The 25188-nt window shown below is 34.5% G+C and overlaps 1 protein-coding gene across 1 annotated transcript in view; it reads right to left on the reverse strand.

The window, feature by feature from the left end:
* Positions 1–524: 524 nt before the first annotated feature.
* LOC143229503 (innexin unc-9-like) overlaps positions 525–25188 on the reverse strand; it is an 81109-nt gene continuing 56445 nt past the window's right edge. The window contains exon 2 of the mRNA XM_076461931.1: positions 525–10162. Within this exon, the coding sequence (XP_076318046.1) occupies positions 8495–9904 (1410 nt within the window). The 5' untranslated portion in view covers positions 9905–10162 and the 3' untranslated portion in view covers positions 525–8494. The remainder of the gene's footprint in view (positions 10163–25188) is intronic.

Here is a 25188-nt window from a genome sequence, read left to right on the forward strand (position 1 = left end):
CGCAGATGAAATTAAGAAATAGTGCAAATATTTTTACAGCCAACTATATCAGGATTTTTACTAAATTTTGCTTCTGTAAGAAAACTTCTAGTATTAGACAGGGTTGGAATATTGTCAGAGATTGCTTTCAACTCATTATTTTTGGCCCCAAAACTGGGATAAGGTATTATCTCTTATAGCCTCTAAGTAACACAATTACAATAGCAATGATGGATTGCGTTCGGCGTTTTGGTGTCAAGAAATTCCTTAATCATTATTTTACGTTTGGTAAGAGTAATTATTTAAAAAGAAAGGTGGACACTTCTTCATTCTTATACGCCAATTTTATATTTACTATTCTATTCAGATGTTTTGAGTGAATAATTAGACGTAAGTTTAATTATTTGTTTCCAGGATTAAAAATACAAGTGTATGTTAAGTCATCAAACTTTTTTTCACACACGAAATCACGTACAATTTCTAACACTGTTTGAATTACATCAAAGAGGGTTTATTTAGAACCAAATCCAATACATCTTGCCACTGTGTAGTTTAATATGATTAATATGAGATGAAATACGATGAGTTACCACAATGATATTTTGCATTGACAAAATTATTTATTGTATTTAATATCTGTGTGTTTAAACTTATCAAATAATCTTTACACATCTCTTTGGAGTCACAATTTCATTGAAGAAGCACTTATGTTCGTTCATGTTATTTAGATTACTATCTAAAAGTTTATTTAAGCATAACCAGTCTTTGGAGTTGTCCTGAAAACTCCGTACATTATAAAGAAGTTTCGGTCCATAAAATTTCATGTAACCCAATTATTATATAATACCGTCTCTTTATACGTATCGACATCACTAGGACTGAAATACGTCTTCATAGTTTTACTGAGAAACAGTAATGTTTGTCATAAAACAGTAAAAAATGCGAAAGAAACAAACATTTGACAAAGCAAATTGATTCTTTATTAAATTTTGTATGTAAGTTATGAATACATTCTGCAACAGGTAAAGTACACAACGTGCTTTCCAGTATAAGAAAATTATCCTTAATAAACAGCGTTTTGATAAACACTGAGGCTGGTATTAAAGGTTAAGAATACCTACACTAAAAACTAAAGCTACAACAGGAGAAAAGTTAGAGAGCTTAGCCGCAGGTTGCATAAGATATTACAGCATCTGTAAATATACGTAAGAATGGTCCCTCTACCAAGTATTTCCCCTTAGTTTGAAGATTGGCTAAAATATTAAGGCCGTTTCAGAGTGGATTCAATTGGTACTTCATAACTAGATGAAAATGTCCACATTATTAACGAGTATTTAGAATTCTAAAACCGTGTATGCGTGACAGTGTTTTTGCATAGAACTTAGCACCTCTATAAAAACACTTTTTATGTTGTCATTGAGTAAGTTCAATATGAAATGCGATTCGCGAACTGCCCACTGAGATTTCGAGTCGCAAATAAACTGTTGGAGAAGTCATGATTCATTTGACTTTTAATAGACAATTATGTGTTATATGTACTTAAATAATTCCTGTAATAGATAAGGTTGTTTGATATAGTTAACCATGCTTCGGAAAAGAGCGCACGATTCAGAAAGGTGTACGAAAAAATTCCTTGCAGCTGACTGATATACGCTTTACATCAGCTGTTTCATTATGCCTGTAAGTATTCCAAGGGTCAGGTTCGAACGGTTTGCTTGATATAATTACATAAAAACATTTGAAGTAAAGTTATTAATGTTTATTTATATTTTAGGGTAATACCTGTACTAAAATAAAAAGAGATGTTTTTTTTCTACAACTTATATGCGACATTTTATTAATGAATGGTTATTGAAGAAGCATAATTTGAGTTCAGGTGTAGACAAAGAATGTTGAAATATATATATTTACTTTATTTTGATCGGTCTCTTCTAGTCTGTTTGGCGAACGAATTTTTACACTTGTGGGCGTTTGCAAAAAACTTTACATACTTGACGAAAGGACTTGAACCTAAACCGTTTGTCTCAGTAAATGTTAGCTGAACGAGTAAGTTTCAGCGTCTTTAAAATTAATTCATAAATACTAAATATTACACAGATAACCAACATAGTTCCTTCTATTAATTAACCACATCATGAAAATTGATGTGTCAATAACAAAAATTATAAGTGTCCAAAAACTTTGCTGCTTAATACAAACATTCACATGAAACTATTAATACATTCGTTTTTTATAGAATTATTTGACATAAGTAATCAACTCAATGCAAAACTATAAGACGTCATAACACAATAGGGAAACTGAAATTTATTTCAATGAACAATTGCTTATCTTATTATGATCACAAAATAGGTTCTATTAGCACACAATGTATTTTAGAATAATCATAAACCATTTTTATCAGAGTACACTAAATCAATATATGACATAAATCAACGTCTTTTAAACACTTTAATACCTCCCAGCTTAAATACTTAATTACTTTATTTCCCCCCAAATCACGAAGAAAACGATAATTTAACTTCAAAATTCTTTTCTCGACAACTATGTACTTTTAGAGCTATGATTATGTTGTCGAATAAATAAACCGTTTATCTACGGTAATAATAGTTAAGTTCTAGATCGTTTGTTCAAATTAAGTGTTGCTAATAAGTATAAACTGAAAACTCTATTTCACAAAATCTCAAATAACCTCTTAAGGTCAAACAAAATTCTAGTGTAAATGTATTTAAGGTTCCAACGTAGCATGAATAGTTTAGAGAAACCTCGGTTTGTTCCTGCTTAAACACTTAACAATTATTTCTTTACAATATGATTCTTAGAGAGTTTCACAGTTTTATTGTTTTGGGTTTGACTATTTGTTTCGCCAAAAATTAAACAAGAGCTTTATATTTTTACTAGTCAGTAAGGTATACGAATATCCAACGGATTTGTGACCGTTTGAGAAAACGTAAACTATTAATCTGCCCGATGAAACACATCGGGATTGGTAAACATACGAAAAAGCTGAAATATAATATTTATATTATATATACATGGCTTTTAGCGTTAACTAGACTAGATGAGATTTGACTATACCATTAATATATAGTCTTAAGCAGTTCTTAGGTTCATCGAAAGCGTTTGCCGTACTTTCAACAGCAGTAAACATGTGTGATATGTCATAGGAAAACAGAATTGGGTGTGGGAACAGAAGTTTTACTTCAGATATAGGGAGGGGTGGTAGCTACTATTTTGGCCTTAGCGTAAATTTCAGCGTGTTTACGATTTTCCTAAATTGAATTGAATTTTTGACTCAGAATAATAAGAACTCGCTATAAGTCAATAAAGATTCTAAAGGGAATATTGCAACTAAAAATGAAAAGCTGAAAGCATAGGACAAAGAGAATAAGGTAAGTAAGAGGTCATGTTGGTTGGTCATCAAACTTTAATCTTCCCGTTAATTTTAATTGTTTTTTTATTTTCGTAACATTTTTGAACCCACTGAATGAAAATTGTCCCAAATTGCTAATCCAATTACAAAACTTTTCCAGTGGTGTATGCCTCCGAGCTTTCCTTTAGCAGGTGCAAATATGACAAACATGATTCACTTCCAATCCCTCAGATTTTTTATTCTTATATAGCAGAAATTTGATGGAAAATAACATTTTGAATTAAACGTATTTTTTATTGAAACTTGTAACGATCTGTAAGTAAAAAAACGTCCATTTCACTCAAAATGTTCGAAAAATATATTTCGAAAAATTGAATGAAATCATTCAACAGATATTCCCTTAAGAAGTATAATATTTAAGTTATGTATTTGTTAACATTTTAGAAGTTCAAAAATGTTATATGAATAATTTCTTAATAATTTAATTGGAATGCATAAGTACATAAAAATTAGATCAAAAAATTTGTAACTAGCACGAGGAAATTGTTCATAATTTTTCTAAAGACTACAAACGTCAGACAACTAATTTTAACAATCACATTAAAAACTTTGTGAAAAATTTAGAGTTTTTTTAAAGATATTAGAGCTAGAATAGCTATTAATGAGAAAACACGCTCTAAACATTTTTTTTAATCGAATAAAAAACGAATCTCTGACAAATTGTTTTGACAAATTGAGAAAAGTTTCTCAGCTTAAAGAAACTGAGTCTAAAGGAGACCAAGAATTCTTGTTTTGTGAGAATAGATATATATTTCTTTTATAAGACTGTTGAGTTTCTTTATTTAGTCCAATACAATTGTACTAACTGATTTTTAAGAAGTTAAAAGGAGGGATTTGTTTGACTAACAGAAATAAAACCTTAAAGCACTATAGAAGCATCAATATATTATTTACAATCTTCTAGTTAGATGGCAGTGTACAGCAGTAGGTTAATCAACTCTGTTGATAAAACCTCGAACGTATATTATATTCAGAATTACACCTTAAACGCAGAAGTAATCGAAGACATATGCAAATTAATTAAGTAAAAAAAGTGTCAAAGACAGCCTAAAAATGTACTGAATATTATTTCTTCTTAGATAACTGCGCATGTGTTTTATAAATCTACTAATAAAGAAAATTACTTATTTATATCGTTATATATTTAAATATTAAATTGCATTTCAAGTCTAAGTCAATAGTCTTGACTTGTGTTACTACAAGTCATTTTAGCAACATTGTTTTATTTTACAGCTTATTGAATTATTTGATTATTTTTTGTTAATTACACCAAATTACACAGCTCTGTTTTTAAAAAAAATCAGAAAACATTTCTTGCCTTGACATCTGCACCTCGTGAATTCACAAATAACGCAGTTTGTCAAGGTTTTTAGCTTGTAATAGTTTTAAGTAAATTATTATAATATATTTCATACATATTAGAAAGCGATCTTAATGCTTAGAAATATCCCAAGTCTTCCGATCTACGTTTGTGTTCTAACAACACGCACACAATTGTGAATATATATATATATATATAAACAAGTTTTTAAAAGATCTATAAAAGCTCAGCAGATACTAAATAAGCAATGTCTTACTAATTTGGTTTTATAGTAGATATTTTTCTGTTGAACTTTTTATTCACCAGCATATTCAGGCATAAATATCCTATTATCCATTTGTTGTTCTTTGCCTCGTAACTATCTATTAAGGCGACATATTACAGTGACATAAACAGAGATGGAATAGTCACTCTTTATAATTTGATTAACTAGAAACTTTGATTATAATATATGATTCAGTTATATAAGATGATAGGTGATTGTTTGAAATCCGACCAAACCTAGACGAGAAAAGAACCTGTTTATTTTTGTTCTTAAGATATGTATAGAGTCACACTGCCACGTTATCAGATTCTCAAACGTTATGCTTTCTGGAAACTCTTTTTAGGTACACTTCAAACAAGCACAAACTATCGCTGGCCACACTTCATTCGTGCACAAACAAATCCTGAGTAGACTCCAGACGAGCACAAACAGTTTCTGGACACACTTCAGACGAACACAAGCAATTTCTGGGCACACTTCACATTAGTACAAACAGCATATGAGCGCACTTTACACAAATATAAATGCTTCTAAGCACAGTTTAGACGAGCACAAATAGTTGCTGGGCACGTTTCAAGTTAGCGCAAGCAGATTTGGGGAATGTTTCATACGAGTAGACTAAGACGAGTACAAAGAGTTCAGGCGAGCGTAAGCAGTTGCTTTGCAAATTGCAAGCGAGCTCAACAATTCTAGGTAAACTTCAAAGAAGGAAAATAAACAAACCCTTTCTGTGCTAACTTGAGATAAACACAAACAGTTTGGGGACGTACACTAAACATATTGTTATACATTTGCTGTTGCTGACAAAGAACCGCAGTGACTAGTATTTCAGATCTTAAGGAAAAATCAGTTTCTTAGCATTTTCCCAATAATTTCCACAATTTCTCGACCTTCTCCTTATAAAATCTAATATTTAATAAACATGTTCTTACAAAATAACCACATTTGATGGGCATATTCTTAGTAAAAGCCTATACTTTATGTGGTATCGCTTTACTAATATTCGAATTTTCTTGACCTACTCTTGGTAAATGGAAACACTTGTTAGAAATGTTCTCAACAAAGCAACACTTCTTCTGGTCATTCTCATTGTAAAAGCCAACACTTGTGCAATTTCCTCTGAAATAATAATATTTCCCAGGCACACTCTTTTAAAAATAACACACATTTTCTGGACATAATATACTAAAATTTATACACGCTAGACATGTTCTTTACTAAGAGCCAGATTTTCTGAAAATCTTGTAAAAGTCCGCACACTACAAAGAACCATGTTTTCTGGAGATAAGCCTCTGTAAAGACAAACTAAATACATATTGGGCATGTTACTTATGAGGAACCACGTTTCATGGACGTTCTTTTGATACAAACCTACTCCACTTTGTCAAGCTCATAACAACAAACTCAAGTTATTTCTAAGAATACTCGAAAAACAAACAAACATACCTGTTAGGCTCGTTCTTAATACTGCTCCGCCCCTTCTGTACATATTGCCAATACATAACAAAATAATCAAATGCAAATAACAACAGCACTTGCTATGAATGGATCATACAAAAACTAAAATAAAGATTACAACACAACCATATTTTTCAAAATAAATCCCAAAAAGCTTCCAAATATTCTTAGAATTTTCTTGGTAAAGAACTCCATTTTCCAGGCATAGTTTTGAAATACATATGTGCATATCTTTATCGGACTCTTACTATGAAAAAGTCTCATTATACATTGTAGACAAATAATTGCACATATATTTCATTAACATGCTTTGAGAAAATGTAATTTCCGATTTATTGTTCGTCTGTTACACTTGTAAGGCTTTTGAATTTGTTGAAAAACGTTTTAAACGGGGCTTTTATTTGTAGAACGTATAATCTGTTCGGTTCACACGTCAGGTTTTCTATAATGACCATTTAATCCATTACACAAGAGTTTCGATCTAGCGAGCGTTACAGGGTTTATATATGTCTACTTAAGTCTTATTTTTCTTTCATTTTTTTATTATACAGAAATATAATAAAGCATTTTCTTTCAAGGTCCCAATAACTACTACTGTTCATCTTAGGTAATCTTAGGAGAATTGTGTTTTTAGTACCACAAAAATTTTCGTTTCTCTGAGTCGAATAATATTTTAGGGTAGAAAGAACTGCCATAAACACAAATCAAACCAGTGTTATGTACTTTACTAAAATTAAGATTTATTTGAACGTTTTGTTCACCAACTGATTTGCATGACAAAATTCAAAATTGGGAGGATTATGAAATGTATTTTCCCGAACAACTTGGTTACATATATTCAAACTGTTTTGGTTAAAGTGGGTTCTGAGTTCTTGGTTAATAGTACACATCTTAATACTTGGGTGCGCAATAAATCAAACAACGCATCCCTACATATGAAACACGGATAAATATAAAAGTTGTGCTATAGCTCAGATATGATCAAGTTTTATAATGACATTAGGCTATGACTTCTAAATAAGATTAAATCCGACATCGTGTTGATGTATAAGTATTTCGTATGCATTTTAATTTAAATATCATTCTAAGATACTCTGGAACGCGTTTGTATACATTTAAAAACTGTTTACATTTCGGAAAGATAGATGCACTAACAGTAAACTAAATATATAGATATTACAAATGTTTTTTCTTCAAATAGTGAATAAACGTGAGCTAACACTCCCAATAGTTTAGTGCTTATAAATCCTCTAATACAACCTAGATCTTGTGACGCAAAGTAACTATAACCCTCATATTTTCTTAAAAAATAAATTAGGCATTTTAGGCGTCACACACTTTACTTCTTCCTCAAATACTCTTCAGCTTGTATATTTCTTACGTCGTTAATTTGTCTACACATTTAGGCACCACAAGTGCCCTCTTCAGGAGCAAAAGTAAAATAGTAAAGTTATTTTTTAGATTTATCAGAAGATTCCATGGATAGAAAATATTTGTCTTAAAATTATCAAGGGCATCTTAAGTTATCAATCAATGTTTGCTCCAGATACTTTTAGCTAAAACCACTCCTTTCTGATGAGAAAATGTCCGTAATTGGAAGCAAAGGTCATGAATAATTTTATAGTATCCTAAGGGCCCTAGCCCAAAAATGATTCTGATTTGTTGTAAAATTTAGTGTTTAGTAGCTGTATTGAAGAATATCAGCTATCTGATAAAAATATGTTCACACAGAATAATACACTCTGAGAGTAGTAGAGAATTCGTTAATAAAACAAACGTTCAAGTTTATCTAATTATTGTTCGTTCAATCATTCAATTAGAAATTTGGGGATTGTCCCTATACTAAACTTCAGCACAACACCAAGACCAATATTATATACTTTTTCTTTATACTCATTGAGGCTCTACAAGTGATTCCAGTTGCAATTTTTTATGTTTCTCGTGTTTTTTTTTTTTACATTCTACACTCGAATCTAGATGCTCTAAACCCCGGAAAAGTCAAAACTTCTACAAATTAGTGCATATGTCTGTACTCTGGTTATGAGCATTTACCCCAATATCCTCCAGGAGCCGCTCGCTTTGCAGATGGCATTGTCTGGTTGCTGTATTGTCCTCCATGGCACGCCCCTGCATGACAAGAATGCCACGAAGAAGATGGTGCTGATGGCATTGCTGTAGGCATAGATGCCATCTCCACATCTCCACCACCTTCGTCTTGAGCCTTTAGTTGGCTCGAGTAAAATTCCCACAGCTTGCCGACGACCACAGTTGCCATGGCGCTGCCTTGATTGTGCTCCACTAGGCGTAGCACGAAGGTGCCATCCCAGCCTAAATAGCTTGAAGAGATCTTTTTGGAGGCACGCGCTACGTTACTCATGCTGATCATTCGAGAACGCCAGAGACAAAGTCGGATGAAGGCCAGACGATTGCAAGAAAAGGTCCTCCACACCCACAATAACAAGCTAATTGTGTTTAGTGGAAGAATGATAGCTAAGTAAAACCACACGACGGAGTAGATTTTCTCGTTAAACACATTGATGGGCAAAACACAGCGGCATATGTAAGTCCTCAGGCCTCCTTGCATGGCTGCGCGTACCTGGCATAAAGTCTGTAATGGGAAACGTGGGGAAACCCACCAATTACCATCTTCTATCAGGCGGCTGAAGATCTCGAAACCGTGTCGGAAATATCCTTTTCCCATAAAGGAGCTGAGAAGCAAGAACTGTAAGCCCACATTGAGGACATAGAGGAATTTCACAAGTATGTACAAGAGGCACAAGTAACGGCTCGGGCCAGGAGAATAGCGACAACCCACGACAGGCAATCGACACGATGGGTCCGTGCACCAGCCGGCACTTCCATTCACCAGTGTGTGGAACTGCTCCACGAATTCTGCCAGCAAAGATTCCCGCTGTTGGCAGCCAGGGGGTATGGCCGCGATGTCAGAAGCTCGCTTGAGGAGACGACGTAGTTTCACCCCAGCGTTATGAGCACAGGCACTCCACATGATGAAAGGTAAATGAAAGCACACTCCTTGTACCATCAGAATTAATGGCGACCATTGGTAGTAACTGACGTGTACTCGCCGTAACTTATCTTTCTGTATCGAGAACATGTCAAAACCGCTATAATCCAACTCTTCTGGGATAACTCGGGGATCGGGGGGCTGCACGGGAGGATTAACCAAGTCCTCTTCGTCATCGGCTGCGACCAGGTAGTAAGTGGACGCTGTCCAGCAGTAGCTGTTGACGTAACGAGCCTGGGCATCGGTAAAGTAGGTGGGAGTAAAACATTCGATAGGCTCTCCAATGTACTGCTTGGTGAAAATGGGCAGAGCAAGAAAGAGGAAGACGATGGACGTGTACTTTCTGTTTAACTTGTCGATCCCGTCGTCGATGGGGACATGAAGACCTCCGATCAGGTCGTGGAAGCGTAACAGGTACGACATATCGCCGTTCACGTGTTAGTTCCGATCTGTTACCTTGTCGATCACCTGGACTAGAATAAAAGGAGACTATCTTCAAAGAGCGACGACTGCCGTGTCCACCGACTGTGTACCACGGAATATGACACCACTGGCCTTGGTCAGCCTGGTTTCCACGGAAATCTCGCTGAATTCTTCGGTAAGCCAGCGATAACGAGCCAAACTGGTCAACACTAGCCGTGAGAAACGCCCTTTTGAGCATGGCCGGCATCAGCCGTTCACCTGAAGTGAAACAAAATAAATAATTAAATTCTATAAAATCAACCCACTAGATCGTGGAAAAAATCAAGGAAAATTATAATACATTTTTCGGATAACTACACTCGCATACACCTTTAAATATCTACTTGTAGAGGTAGATCACTAATGATCTAAAGTTAATTCTCCCCGAGAAACCGTGGATGTTAGTTATTTGTACGTCAGTAAAGGTATAAAAGTGTCATGTCAGCTGATATTACTGGACATGCTGACCTGTCCATCTAATCAGTAGTTTGAGAGAAAGTGCCGATACAAAAGAAGACATTGATTAGGATTACGCCAGATTTAACGTCAAAAAGCGACGATACTGAACAATAACTGATGAACGACCTGCTGAATCAACGGAAAATAAGCGTAAGGCAGTCTATGTATAGGTTTATTGGTTTTTTTAACTTCGCACAAAGCTACTCAAGGGCTAACTGCGCTAGCCGTCCCTAATTTAGCAGTGTAAGGCTAGAGGAAAGGCAACTAGTAATCACTATCCACCGCTAACTCTTGGGCTACTCTTTTACCAACGAATAATGGGATTGACTGTCACTTTATATCGCCCCCACGGCTGAAAGGGCAAGCATGTTTGGTGCGACCGGGATTCGAGCCCGTGACCCTCAGATTACGAGTCGAACGCCTTAACCCATCTGGCCATGCGGGGCCTTATAATTTAATATTACCGCTTTAAGGTATATCTATTTTTAACCAATTTTAATCAACTTTGGAACAGGTAATATAACCAAGTTTTTGTATTTTCCGAACTTCTTTCTAATTTAAAAGTCATGAAAAAATTAACTAAAAATAGGTATCGACTTGAAAGATTATAACTTATACTCTTCATTTAAATTTTTGTACTGTTAGTTGCGATTTGTGTTTTAATTAAAGCTTCTGAAGAAACTGTAAAGCCGAACATTGAGTGTCTAAGTAAGCATTTTAGTAGTATAAGCTTTTTTGACTTTTAGTGCTAGCAAACTGTTTTTAGAGAAAAAAATACTCTTGCTATTTAAAGGTAAAGTCAGAAAATCACACTAGTAAATCATTATTAATAAACAACGTAAAAAGACCTACATGTATTGGCGGACCCACCAAATGAATTTCCCGTAGTTAGATTACTCTTATAACATAAGCATCATTACGGCACTACTTACAACCTACCCCTCTGTCAGATTAGTTAATGCACACCATTTCGATTTTAATTAATGGAGGACTTTGAGCGAGTAATTATTTTTATATATTAGTAAAGTCAGGTAATTAAATCGGCAGAAAGGTCACGACCATCGTTCCGAGCTGTGCAACATTAAGCTTGGTTACTTAATAATTACCCCTTTTGACTTCCCCTGCCGACACAGACCTTCAAGGAATTATCTATCACTTTCCCCCCAACTATCAAAAACAGAACAATCAGCACAGTGTATCGATACATGGTAAATTCTAACATTAGACCTAACACGGGTTTGTCGGTATGTCTCATAAATGATGTATTGCCCTTGCGCTATTTCACTCAGCGGAAGAGTATGGTTTGGTGAGATTTGTCTCCAACAGATTTCAACAATGTTTCTGAATAGGATATTCAAATCCAGTTAGGACAGTATGTTAGTTTTCTCTGGTCCTGCGTGGCTCATCTTGTGCAGATTAACTATATTAATGCTTGAAAATACGGCTATTAATTAGAGAAAGTCGTTACGATTTGTCTTTCTACCTTAACATACATCATATATGTATATAAAGATATATTGTTTGTTTTTGAATTTCGCGCAAAGCTACAAAGGGGCTATTTGCACTAGCCGACCCTAATTTAGCAGTGTAAGACTAGAGGGAAGGCAGCTAGTTATCACCACCCACCGCCGACTCTTGAGCTGCTCTTTTACCAACGAATAGTGGGATTGACCGTCACATTATAATGCTCCCATGGCTGGTGTCCGCATGTTTGGTGCGATGGAAATTCGAACCCGCGACCTGTAGATTAGAAGTCTATCTGGCCATGCCTGGTCGTATATACATATATAACGTTAAACTTAAAAGATGCAGAAAACCTGTTTGGAAATGTTTCAGTAAAATATCTTACACTTTAGTAGTTTTTTTCGGAATAATTTGTAAAAGCAAATTTTACTATCATTTTCAAATGTTAGAATCAGAATAAGGTCTCATATCGATAATTTTTACCCAAGGAAATTTGTCAACGAACTCATGATGCTAACTTGAGTTTAAGTGCTATAACAGCGCATTCTTGGAAAAAACGTGCTACATATACTTAAACAATCTATCATAGAAAACGTTCTTCTAGCTTTAGGTACACAGAAGAAAGTTAATTTATGTTTTCTAGCTCCGAGCGTTTACCTGAATGATGCTAATTTTCGAAAGATTCAATACGAGACCTAATAAATAAAATATTAACTGAATTGAAATTTTTAGAAGTTCCAACATTTATAAAATTTTCTGTCCTTATTATCTTGGTATAATCCAGTTTTATGTCTATGATACACATGGTGTAACTTCATGTTTAGCGTATCTGAGGCTTCATTGTTAGCGTCCCGTTACCTCATAAAGATGTTTGCACTTGAAGTTATGTAAAGGTGTTGGTGAAATATGAAACTCGACTATAACAAGCCATTGGTTAATGGCAGGTAGTTAGTGGTGACTCATTGAATTCTCTCTTGTCCATCACAGATGACTTTGTAAAGATAGTTCTTGTGAATAATCCTTCAAAAATTCTAAAACAAATTCAAGAAATAATAATTTCTGGAATAATTAAAAGAGATGTTTACTAAAAATCTCAAAGAAATAATGCAATTATATCATATTATAAGCTCAACAAAACTTTGGGAAGAAATGTTTTCCTGGTAAATTGACAGAAACATTAAATAGATTTAGATAAAGTTCTTGAAAAAAATCATAAAAAATGGCGTATAAAATTTTTAGTTAGTGCATGCTTTTATGTTAATTATATGATTTTTATTCTTAATCTATATTTTCCCTGTTAGGCATGAATTATAGGGAACAAAACAAAGATTTGAATACTGATTTTACATTTGAAATCCGAAAAAGAGAAAGGAAGAGAATGTTAATAAAAGAAATGATTTTGCCCACGACTATTATCACAGGTGTTAAGCCTATTGACCCACGACTATTATCACAGATGTTAAGCCTATTGACCCACGACTATTATCACAGGTGTTAAGCCTATTGACCCACGACTATTATCACAGATGTTAAGCCTACTGTCCCACGACTATTATCACAGATGTTAAGCCTACTGACCCACGACTATTATCACAGATGTTAAGCCTACTAACCCACAACTATTATCGCAGGTGTTAAGCCTACTGACAGGTATGTGCGTGAAATTTTTCCATAAAGTGACAGCAGTGTCGTTTATTCAGTGATCACAACATAATTTTGCAAATCTACCGATTACACTGTGATATATCATTAAGGAAGCAAAACGCTACTTTTAGTTGTAAAATAGACAGATCATTAACTTTATTTCAGCGATAATTTAATATAATACATGATAATATTATATAATATATGATAATATAATATAATACATGATAATATTATATATTATATGATAATATAATATAATATATGATAATATCATATAATACACGGTAATATCATATAATACATGATAATGTCATAATACACGGTAATGTTATATAATACATGATAATGTCATATAATACACAATAATATCATATAATACACGATAATATCATATAATAGACGATAATATCATATAGTACATGATAATGTTATATAATACATGATAATATCACATAATGCATGAAAACTGTTTGTTTGTTTTCAATATTTTGAGTGATTAACATGCATTTTATCATTTTGAACGCATGGATAAAAAAAAAAACAGCAACAAATATTTCCTGTTTCAAATGTTACAAAAGCTTCTCAGTAAACAGATATAGATTTCGGTTTGTGCACTTAGTGTCCTTAACGTTGTCATGGCGACCTAAAGATGAAAACAAATAATGTCAATTTTTAGAAAGTCGTTAGTACTGTTCACAAGCGATCGCCGGCGGAACCAAACATGAAAAAAAAAAAATTACGATTGACCGTTCTTCTCTCAGTGTAGAAGAAAGTTCGAACATTTCCCGAATAGTCGCAAAGTTCAAGGGTGTAGACAAAGCAGTTTGTCATGTTACGCACTTAGTTCGTATTTCTCATGATAAAATAAATCAACGTACTAGATGTGTAACTTAAACATGAACATGTATGAATATACCCACTCGTGTTGTGACAAAGGGTCCCTTCACAACACAGATATGAATAAATACGTATGCGACAGTATTTACTTATGAAAAAAAATGTCCCCTTTTTAGATTTTATATATTTTAGACGTAAATATGCGTTTACACAAATATTGTGCTCGCTTATACCAAAACAATATTTTTCTACAATAACCCTTGTACTTCGAACAGCTATGTGAAAATCGTAACGTTATTAAAGAGCAAAGTGACGTTTCTTTACTAACTTTAGTCTAATGACCATAAGAGCGTATGATATCCAGCAGTCTAATGTTGAAGATCAGTTAAGATTTTCCCTTGCCAGTATCAACACATGAAAGAGCGAGCCAGCAAAAAAATAAGTAGAAGAATATAAGACTATATCTGGTTTCTGCTCACTAACCCTAAATTACGGATCAGTGTTAGCATGAATGTATTTACGAGACTAAAGCAATCGTTTTGTAACTATTTCGAATCTGTTACAGAACCCTAATTCGTGTTGTCGAATATGAAGATTAGATCATTCATGATTTTAGGAACACGCATACATTTACAAAAGAATCACTTAAAGACATATTTAACTAGTTCGCTTTCGAAAGGTGGAACTTTATTTATTTATTATTTTGCCATAAATGAAGAAAAAATAATAGATCGTAATGTTTACTTTTTGAACTTTTCTTTGCTAACCTGAAGATAAAATAATCGCGTGAATCGTTTAAAACACTGAAAGTATCATGTAAGATAATTGTAAAATGTTGAGAATGGTGCATTTTATAAACGTTTCTTGTGCTGGAAGATGATTGCAACTTGAAGTGTTGATTTAATAAAGCATCGGTGTGATGGCGCTGTGAGTAACCCGATTAATTCTGTATTTTCACAAAACTAACAATCTCAGCTAAGAGCTGAAACCTTTTGTTGGCTTAGAAATAAAAACGTGAATAAGTATTTTATTATATGATAAACGAGTTCATTCAGTAATAGTGTTAAAAATGCTTTCGTGTCCCCTCGCTTGATGATTATATTTTAATCCGTTCAATCATATAAATAAAATTCTCGACCAAAAACCTGAAAATATCATAAAACAAAGTGTTTTTTTATTAAATCTGCTTTATTATATTTTATTAATGTGTCACATTCTCTAATGTTGTATCCTGCACAAACGTAAACCTACTTCTTTCATGTAATTCGAATCTCTCATCAACTACTTTTTTTTTCTGCTACGCACTAAGTTAAGAGCAACAGTTTTTGTTGACCAGCCAGTGAAGGGGCCCGAGCATGGCCCAAAGTAAGGGTGCTCAACTGGGATCTGTTAACTCATAAAAAGCCCGGCACGGCCAGGTGGTTAAGGCACTCGACTCGTAATCTGAGGGTCGCAGGTTCGAATTCCCGTCACACCAAACACGCTCGCTCTTTATGCCGTGGGGGCGTTATATTTTGACGGTCAATCCCACTATTCGTTGGTAAAAGACTAGCCCAAGAGTTGGCGGTGGGTGGTGATGACTAACTGCTTTGCTTCTAGTCTTACACTGCAAAATTGGGGACAGCTAGCGCAGATAGCCCTTGTGTAGCTTTGCGAGAAATTCAAAACAAACCAAACTCATAAAAATCATGCTTTGCACATTGCAATCCCCAGTGTGTTATAAGAGTAGGTAAAATGTTGGCGGGAGGGAGGGGTGTTATTGATTAGCTTCCTTTCCTCAAATCTGAAAATTCAAAATTAGAGATGACAAGTGATGATACCTCCTGAGCAGAGTTGCTCGAACAAACAAATAGTGAAACAATATCGTTTGGGAAGTCGACATACTCAGAGTATTTCTTGTTTAATGTGTATTTTTTCATGCCTGACATACTCAAAGTATTTCTTGTTGAATGTGTATTTTTTCATGCCTGACATACTCAAAGTATTTCTTGTTGAATGTGTATATTTTCATACCTGACATACTCAAAGTATTTCTTGTTGAATGTGTATATTTTCATACCTGACATACTCAGAGTATTTCTTGTTGAATGTGTATTTTTTCATGCCTGATACTCTTTCTCAAATCCTTGAGTCATTCATCATCTTCACGTTATTTCATGCCAGTAGGTTTGGTTTAGTTTGTTTTGAATTTTGCGCAAAGCTACACGAGGGCTATCTGCGCTAGCCGTTCTTAATTTTACAGTGTCAGACTAGAGTGAAGGCAGCTAGTCATCACTACCCATCGCCAACTCTTGGGCTACTTTTTTAGTAAACGAATAGTGGGATTAATCGGAACATAATAATGTCCCACTGATGAAACGGCGAGCATGTTTAGTGTGACTGGGATTGGAGTCCGCGACCATCAGGTTACGAGTCAAGTACCTTAACCACCTGGCCATTCCAGGTTTGTTTGGAATTAACCACAAAGCTACACAATTAGCTATCTGTGCTCTGCCCACCACGGGTACAGAAATCTGGTTTCAAGCGGTGTGAGTCCGCAGACATTCCGCTGTGCCACTGAGAGGCCATTCTAGTAGGCCAGTTCGCTTATGTCATTTTCGGCAAGTACTCAGTTGTTAAATACTGTAACTTTCGTTGTGGCAATATAGTTTCTGTATAGTGATTACGTCACAAAGCTAAGCCCTAAGGACCAACTTTCATGACAATCTTGTTTCCACGAAATGGGGTAGAAGGCTGCTTCAAGTGGACCACCTGTTTTAATCACTCGCTCTGCTGTACAGTAGTAAGTTGTCTGTTAGTCAGCCAGTAGGTATTAAAATGACATTACATAAGGGACGCTTAACTTTGCAATTTGTACTGTCGTGAAGTCAGTAAAACGTGTGCCTGCCAGGAATCACGACAGAAGTTATGCACACTGTAGGCAAGAACACAACGTGATATATGGACTCGCTCCTTTCAACTGTGAATGGAGTGTCTTAATCACTATGCCTGCAAGGGCCTTTTCAAGTAAAACTCAGAACCCTTGGCTACAACATAGTGTGTTTGAATAAATCGAGTACAACGAGAAATTAATACACACAGATAAAGTTATCTTGGATAAAAAGTACTCGTTTTAGAATATTCGCGTTTTCAACTTGCTCGACTTCAATTTTCAGTTGTGTGTATCACACATAACTGTGAAGTTTCATAATAAAGTTGATATGAGAAGACGTTATTTTTCTTCAAAAACGAAAACATTTTTAATTGAAATATAGCTACATCAATGGATAAGTGACAATATGCCAAAAGTATTTGAGGTTAATGTAAATCTGTTTTATTAATTGCATAGTAATTTTTTAACAATATGCAATACGTTGTATCGATAGAATAAGTATTTCGAATTGAGAACAATAGTTTATTCTGAAAGAGGAAATATGTCAGTTGAAAAAGTGTTTCAAGTCACATTCAGAGTGTTATTGTGAAAGGCTAAATAACGAAAAGAAAGACAATTCGAAGAGTGGTAAGGGATCTGTAGAAAAAACAACAACAACAACAACCTTTCCAGTGATGCAATATTCCATTTATAAAGGGGGTCAAGATTTTCTAGAATAACACTTCCCAACCGCGTGCAACACCCAATGTGGAAAGGGGTAAATAGTTCAATAAAAGACATTTTACGACCGCGTGTGAAACGCGCAATTTTGAGAGTAAATAATTTCCAGACAAACATTTTACAACTGCGTGAACCACAGAATTTTTAAAATACAGGAGTAGATAGTCTATAGAAAGATACCTTGCAACCACGTGCAATGCGCAATCGGGAAAGGAGTAAATAGTTTCGAGAAAGAGATTTTCCAACCCATCCAGAATGTAGTCTCAGATGGGGGAGTAAGACCTGCTGAAAGAGCAGCCATAGAGTTTTCTGGAGCACATTCCTCTCAGTAGTTACTATCGATCGTACAGACGTAGCAAGAGTTACTCTACAGAAAACCACGTGACGCAATCAACTGCCTGTCAACTTAGTCATATGTACTTAGAGAGAATACAAAGAACATGCTGGTTTTTTTTCTATTTCTGACGGTACTTTAGATTCCCGAGAAAACGGCAGAAGCCTTATGTAAAAAAATCAAAGAAAAAATTCAGAACTGAAGGATGTAATTAGACGGCAGCACTGACTGATTTAATTGTCGCTAGTTAAGCTTTATTTAGAAGCAGAAGTAGATGCCAAGATGCTAAATAAAATAAATTATTTTCTATAGGCAACTAAAAAGAACCTTTTTATGGATGTTTCAACGATCGATATATGCAAGTATTTTTAGCTTTTCCTGTGTGTACACAAGAATCTAACGCCCTCACACGATATTTTTCTTACCACCCAACACATTGTTGTTGAAACGATAACGTCACAATAACATATCAATGGAGTTTAAAATGTTTACAATCCTTACTCATGCGTGTAGGTATGTTCTGATCGTTTAAAATGTTTACAATCCTTACTCATGCGTGTAGACATGTTCTGATCGTGTATTTTATTTCCTCTTCTATTTTTTATGTTTGGTCTGATTGAGAGTCTCGAGAAGACAAGAGAAGCTAACACGTTTTTTTTCATACGAAACAGCCAGTTTACCGTATATTTATTCTACTTTTTTCTCTTCCAAATATCAGAAGGTTTTTTTTCACTGCACCTGTAAACAAAAAAAAATACCGAGAATATTTGAAAGTAAAAACAACGGTTCACGGTGACGCTTTTAAAGAAACGAGCATGATATTCGACAAACATATCATTCAAGTCATTTTCCTCCTTGCAGTCATGTCAGCTCTATACGCGTACTACAAAGGCGAGTGTTTTGCTACTAATTGTTTTCTATGTTCTCAATATTCAACGTTCGAATGATAATTTCCTCGATGACTACGAGTATTTTTTTTACACATGTTAAACTTGTGAGAAAGAAGAAAAGTTGACATTTGCTTATAATCTGCCACAGCTTGAGTTTCAACAATGCTGCTGAACTTGGTTTATATACAGCTTCAAATCAAGTACATATAGTAATATATAAATGTCTCATTGAGGGCTGCTTCTCCATGGAACGATCTACGACAAGACTTTCCTTATTAAAACATTTTAATTTTCATTCGTGACTTCTGCTGTTTCATTAACCTGTTCTAGTATTTTCAGCCTTATATTATAAGTCTCCTGGACAGTATACGTACCCTGATTTTCTTCTTGCTGATCAAATGCTCTAACAGGTTAATCCAAACTTATATCTAATTTCAAAATCGTATGATATTGAACAGTAATGAAGCATGAATAAATATAACATTAATACCAACTAGTAGTTATCATAATAATATCTTAAGACAATTGTCGTAAGTCCAAATAAAACTACAGAAAGAAATATTATTACTTATTTCATACTAAACTTAAAAGATTAAAACTGGTATTCGAATAAGCAGATAAATTAAATAATTTCAATCTTCATAAATCACTTTACATCAAAGTCCTGTGATTGTCTGTTTTCGAAGTGAAGAGTAAGAAAGGTTAGATTTCAGGTGCAATAGTTTAGTTGGTGAAATCATCTACGTGATAAACAGAGTCGCGAGTCCAAATCGAGTAGGATCGGCAGAGCCAGGTGGTTAAAGCACTCGACTTATAATCCGAAGGTCGCGGATTCGAACCCCCGTCGCACTAAACATGTTCGCCCTTTCAACCGTGGGGGCGTTATAAAGTGACGGTCAATCCCACTATTCGTTAGTAAAAGAGTAACCCAAGAGTTGGCGGTGGGTAATGATGACTAGCTGCCTTCCCTCTAGTCTTACACTGCTAAATTAGGGACGCCTAGCGCAGATAGCCCTCAAGTAGATTTGCGAGTAATTCAAAAACAAAAACAAAAGCTTTGCGCAAAATTCAAAACAAATAAATCAAATCCAGTATTCTTATTTCCCCCCCCCAAACTTCTCCCTCTTCAGAGAGTGTGTTACTCTTAAAGTTTTTATAGCTGAACCCTAGATTATTCACGTAACTTATTATTATAGTTAGCATCATCAGTTTAGTACCAGTATGACAATCTGAGATGAAGTTATATAAATAACAAACAAAAATAAAATCAATGAAGTCTGCTTGCAAAAACGTCGACCACACAATTGTTTTTTTTAGCTTTACGGAAATTTTTAACGATATCTTTGTTTTTCTCTCGCACGAGCTATAAGAACACACATCCAGACGTATATAGATCTATAAACCTAGTTCACACCTTTTTAGATGTATCAATCAATCATCTACCAATACATCTATCAATCTATTTAAATAACGTTATAATGTGAAAGTTGTGCTAGTATGAATTAACTTGTTTGTTTTATCGTTAAAAGTTGTACGTTATTAGCATTTTCAGAGTTTTGTAAACCAGTTTTGTGTTTTGTTTCAGATTCAAAAGCCGTACAATGGGATGTATGAGCTGTAAGTACCACTGGGATTGACCCTAGAGTATTTTCGTTACAAACCACCGCTGAGCCACTGAGGAGCCAGATTCACAGAATATAAAATAATGTTTAATCACATGAAGTCTGAAGGTAATGTGAACATTTAAAACAGATTTAAATTTGTTCACATACTCTTACAAAAGATTTGTATAATATTATATACATGTTATAGCATTACTCGTTAGTAAAGCCATCTTACGTTAGTTTTGCTGCTTCAAGTTACATCACACATGCTTTGGTAGATTGGTTAGGAAGGGTATTCATGAGGAGTACACTGGAAGACTTTCGGAACGTCGTCCGCTACACTTGAGTTTTTCTTCAACAGACGGTTTCCACCCATTCCCAGTGTACTCGTCATACATACTTATTACAAAACCTTATATTCTTTGAAGAACTGTTCTCTAGAGTTCATTATCTATTGCTGAAAATGAGTAAAGGCCTTTAAACTTTTGAAATATATAATTATTTCATTTGAATGTCACAGTAGGAAAATAGTATACAGTTAACATTTTTGCTAATGACGAAAAGTGTAGGCGCAGGTGAGTTATAAGTTGAGTTTTATAAAATTATTTTGGAGATTTAGCTCTTTGATGTATGCATTAAAAATAAGAATAATAACTAAAGAAGCAAAGAAACAGAATCATAGTTACCCTTTGCTTTCTAAAGACGAGAGCACTAGTGGTTTTTGAAATAATTGAAGCCGAGTTTCTTTATTGTGCTTTTCCTGTAAATATTTTTGAAGGTTTGTGGAAATCAAATTGTTTATATCAAAGTTTGATATGTATACGTCCATATGTTTATACAGGGAGTACTTTTAAACGATAACTCATGCATTACTGTATTTAATGGATAAGAAAAGATAGACTTTGTTTATTATTAAGTAACGTGGAAGAAATTATAGAATGTGTGTCTTGGGTTTTTGTGAACACTTACTTTGACTTCAGTTAATTTTGAAATATAATTTGTAAATGGATAAAATATACTATAAGGGTTTTCATTCTTTTATAATCCTACTGATATTTTAAATCTGATCATACTTGGTAAGGAAGTATAGCAAGAAGGAGTTAGAGGACATGAGTTATCTGATCATACTTGGTAAGGAACTATAGCAAGGAGGATTTTTGTTTGTTTGTTTTGGAATTTCGCACAAAGCTACTCGAGGGCTATCTGTGCTAGCCGTCCCTAATTTAGCAGTGTAAGACTAGAGAAAAGGCAGCTAGTCATCACCACCCACCGCCAACTCTTGGGCTACTCTTTTACCAACGAATAGTGGGATTGACCGTAACATTATAACGCCCCCACGGCTGAAAGGGCGAGCATGTTTGGCGCGACCCTCAGATTACGAGTCGCACGCCTTAACAAGCTTGGCCATGCCGGGCCAAGAAGGAGTTAGAGGACATGAGTTATCTGATCATACGTGGTAAGGAAGTACAGCTAGAAGGAGTTACAGAACATGAGTTAAATTCATCTGCACTATGCAGATGATACACAATTTATTTTACGTTTATCAACAGAACCTTATTCTCTATGTTATCCACACTTGATTGTTTGCTTAGATATCAGGATTAAAAATCCATTTGTAAAAACAAAAAGTGTTCCTATAAGCAAATCGTCACATCAACAATAATCATGCGTTGAAAGACTGTTTTTTTGGCTTCACATTTGACTGACAATTTCAGTTTATTTGAATTTCAATTTAGTTCGTTTTCTTCTGAATTGCTGAAGTTGAAGTTTCTATTCGATAACTCATCAGATAGAAAATTTAGTTAACGTAGGCAAATGGGAGAAACTGACTGCCTTGGTAACACTAACATTTCTTAAAATAACTTTTGTTTCACCAATACTAATCTTGTGCTTCTAAAGCCAGTTAGCGATACGTTTAAATTGATAAATAATTTGTTTTCGAAGACTGCTTGAAAAAAAGCTAAAGAACAAATTGTAAGAATAGTGTCTGACAATTACTTCAAATGGAGAGGAGAACACATGATAAATATCTATGCAAGTAACTAAAACAATCCTAAGTCGATGGTATTTACAGAAATTGTCAAATTTTGGTGGCAGATTTGAATAAGAGAAAATTGAATCAGGTAGACCAGTTTTTCACACAAAGATCTGCATAAACTGAAGTTCTTTTGAATTATTGATTTGGAAAAAATGTTGCTTTGGTGTTGATATTTTGTTTTCGAAAGCAAGGCTGATTTTCCTCAAAGCTATTCCATTTTGGCCTTGATTTGAGCTGTAAAAATGGTTTGCATCCTGTTTGTGGCCCCTAAGGCGCTCTGTATATGTATGCTGCTCAACTATGTCTTATTACTTTCTCAGGTTGAGGCCTGATTAATCCTATCTAAGTCTGCCAATCACTGAGAAGAACAAATAACTTGGTTCTTATCATTCCTTCTGTTTCGCAGTTTTTTTTTTTCTTTTGATTGTATTCTTACCTATTTGGAAGACATCTCTTTCTGGTCGAATTATCTTTAACAGGAACCAATTGTGACTATATCTACAGCATTTGCATTTCATGTAAACACCCCATCTTCCAACTTTGCACATGCAATTGAAAGATAAACATATGACTTTCGAAGATTCTTCCAATATGTATTGACTAGCTTAGGCACTGATAATAGGTCTTCTAAAAATAAATTACTTTATAGAAAGCAATGAACTTTCATTAAAATATTGACACTGACGGAAGTGAGGGAAGGTCATTTTAAAAGGAAAAAAAATTGTCCTAAGTTATCGTAGAATGACGAATTTTTAGTGATTCTTCGTCGCTTTCCGAAAATTGTGCTTACCAAAATAGCCACTAATTTCTGTACAATTGATTTCGATTTGAGGTTTAATAAATAAGTATCTTAAAACCTTCATGAAGAGGGACGAGTGCTTTTTTAAATTAATTACTTCATTTGGGAGAATTATGAAATAATGGCATTTGAACAGTTTGACAGGAAAGTTGATTATAAGAGACCTTGTTTGTTTCTTTAACTCAAAGTTACACAGTTGGCTATAAGAACTTTGTCCATTTCGGGGAATTCAGCTTCATATTATATCATGGTAAGTCGCTCATTTCTGCAATATCAGAAAGTGGAAAACTATGATATTTGGAATTACCTGAAATAAGTCAGTTTCTATGAAATAGTTTTAATAAACTGTTATCTTTGTCATGCAAAATAATGCAAACTTATTCAATAAATTTTACTTTAAGACACTATTGAAACATCTTTATAATATCATAATGTTTGAAAAAAAAATGTTTGTACTAAATGAACGGCTATAGCTGAATCACAGAGCATAATGTGTGTATGTGTGTGTTTTGTTATAACACAGCCACATCGGGCTATCTGCTGAGTCCACCGAGGGATATCGAACCCCTGATTTTAGAGTTGTAAGTCCGTATACTTACCGCTGTATCAGCGGGGAGCAACAGTAATGTGTCATCAAAGCTGAAAAATTCCAGTTTCAAAGAAGAAAGCAAATATATAGTGGATTTATTCGTCAGCATAACTTTCTAATTTTAGCAAGATATTTATTGATTTTTGTAATGCTATTGCGACAGAAATACTGTTAAATTGTTTCTAAGAGTATTAAAAGTGTACAAAAATGATTATTACCCATAAAGTTGAGTATTAAAACATGAAACAGTAAGTGGAGTGTGCAGTACAAAACAAAGTTATCAGAAAACGTTTCAGATATTTTCGTATTATTGATATTGGGTGATAGAAAAGACACTCATACAGTATAAAAGAACTGGGTAAAAGCTTTCCAGTAAATTCCTGTTTAAGAATACTTTTTATATATTCTACTTGTCTGATGAAAGCAGATACAGGCAAACTTCTCTTCCAAAGGGTCATAGTAAGTAAACGTTTGCTATTGATTGCCTTCCACAAGAAGCTCCTAAACATTTTCCACTAATTACAGTGAAATCGATCAGAAGTTTGTATGGTTTACGAACTATGAAAGTTTGTTTGTTTGTTTTTTGAATTTCCATAATTCCTTTTATTAAACAAACTGCATACAATTAGTACTTTCAAAGGATTTTTGTATATTTGAAAATATTATATTTGGTTTCGTTTGTTTCGAATTTAACGCAAAGCTACACGTGGGCTACCTGCGCTAGTCGTCCCTAATTTAGCAGTATAAGACTAGAGGGAAAGCAACTAGTCATCAACACCCACCGCCAACTCTTGGGTTACTTTTTTACCAACGAATAGTGGGATTGACCGTTCCAATATGACGCTCCCATGGCTGAAAGTGTGAACATGTTTGGTGTTACGGGGATTCGAACCCGCCACCCTAAGATGACGAGTCGAGCGCCCTAACCACCTGGCCATGCCGAGCTGTGAACTATGAAATTATTTACGATTAAGTCTATACACTGTATCGGT

The sequence above is a fragment of the Tachypleus tridentatus genome, chromosome 10, assembly GCF_004210375.1.
Source record: "Tachypleus tridentatus isolate NWPU-2018 chromosome 10, ASM421037v1, whole genome shotgun sequence".
NCBI lineage: Eukaryota > Metazoa > Arthropoda > Merostomata > Xiphosura > Limulidae > Tachypleus > Tachypleus tridentatus.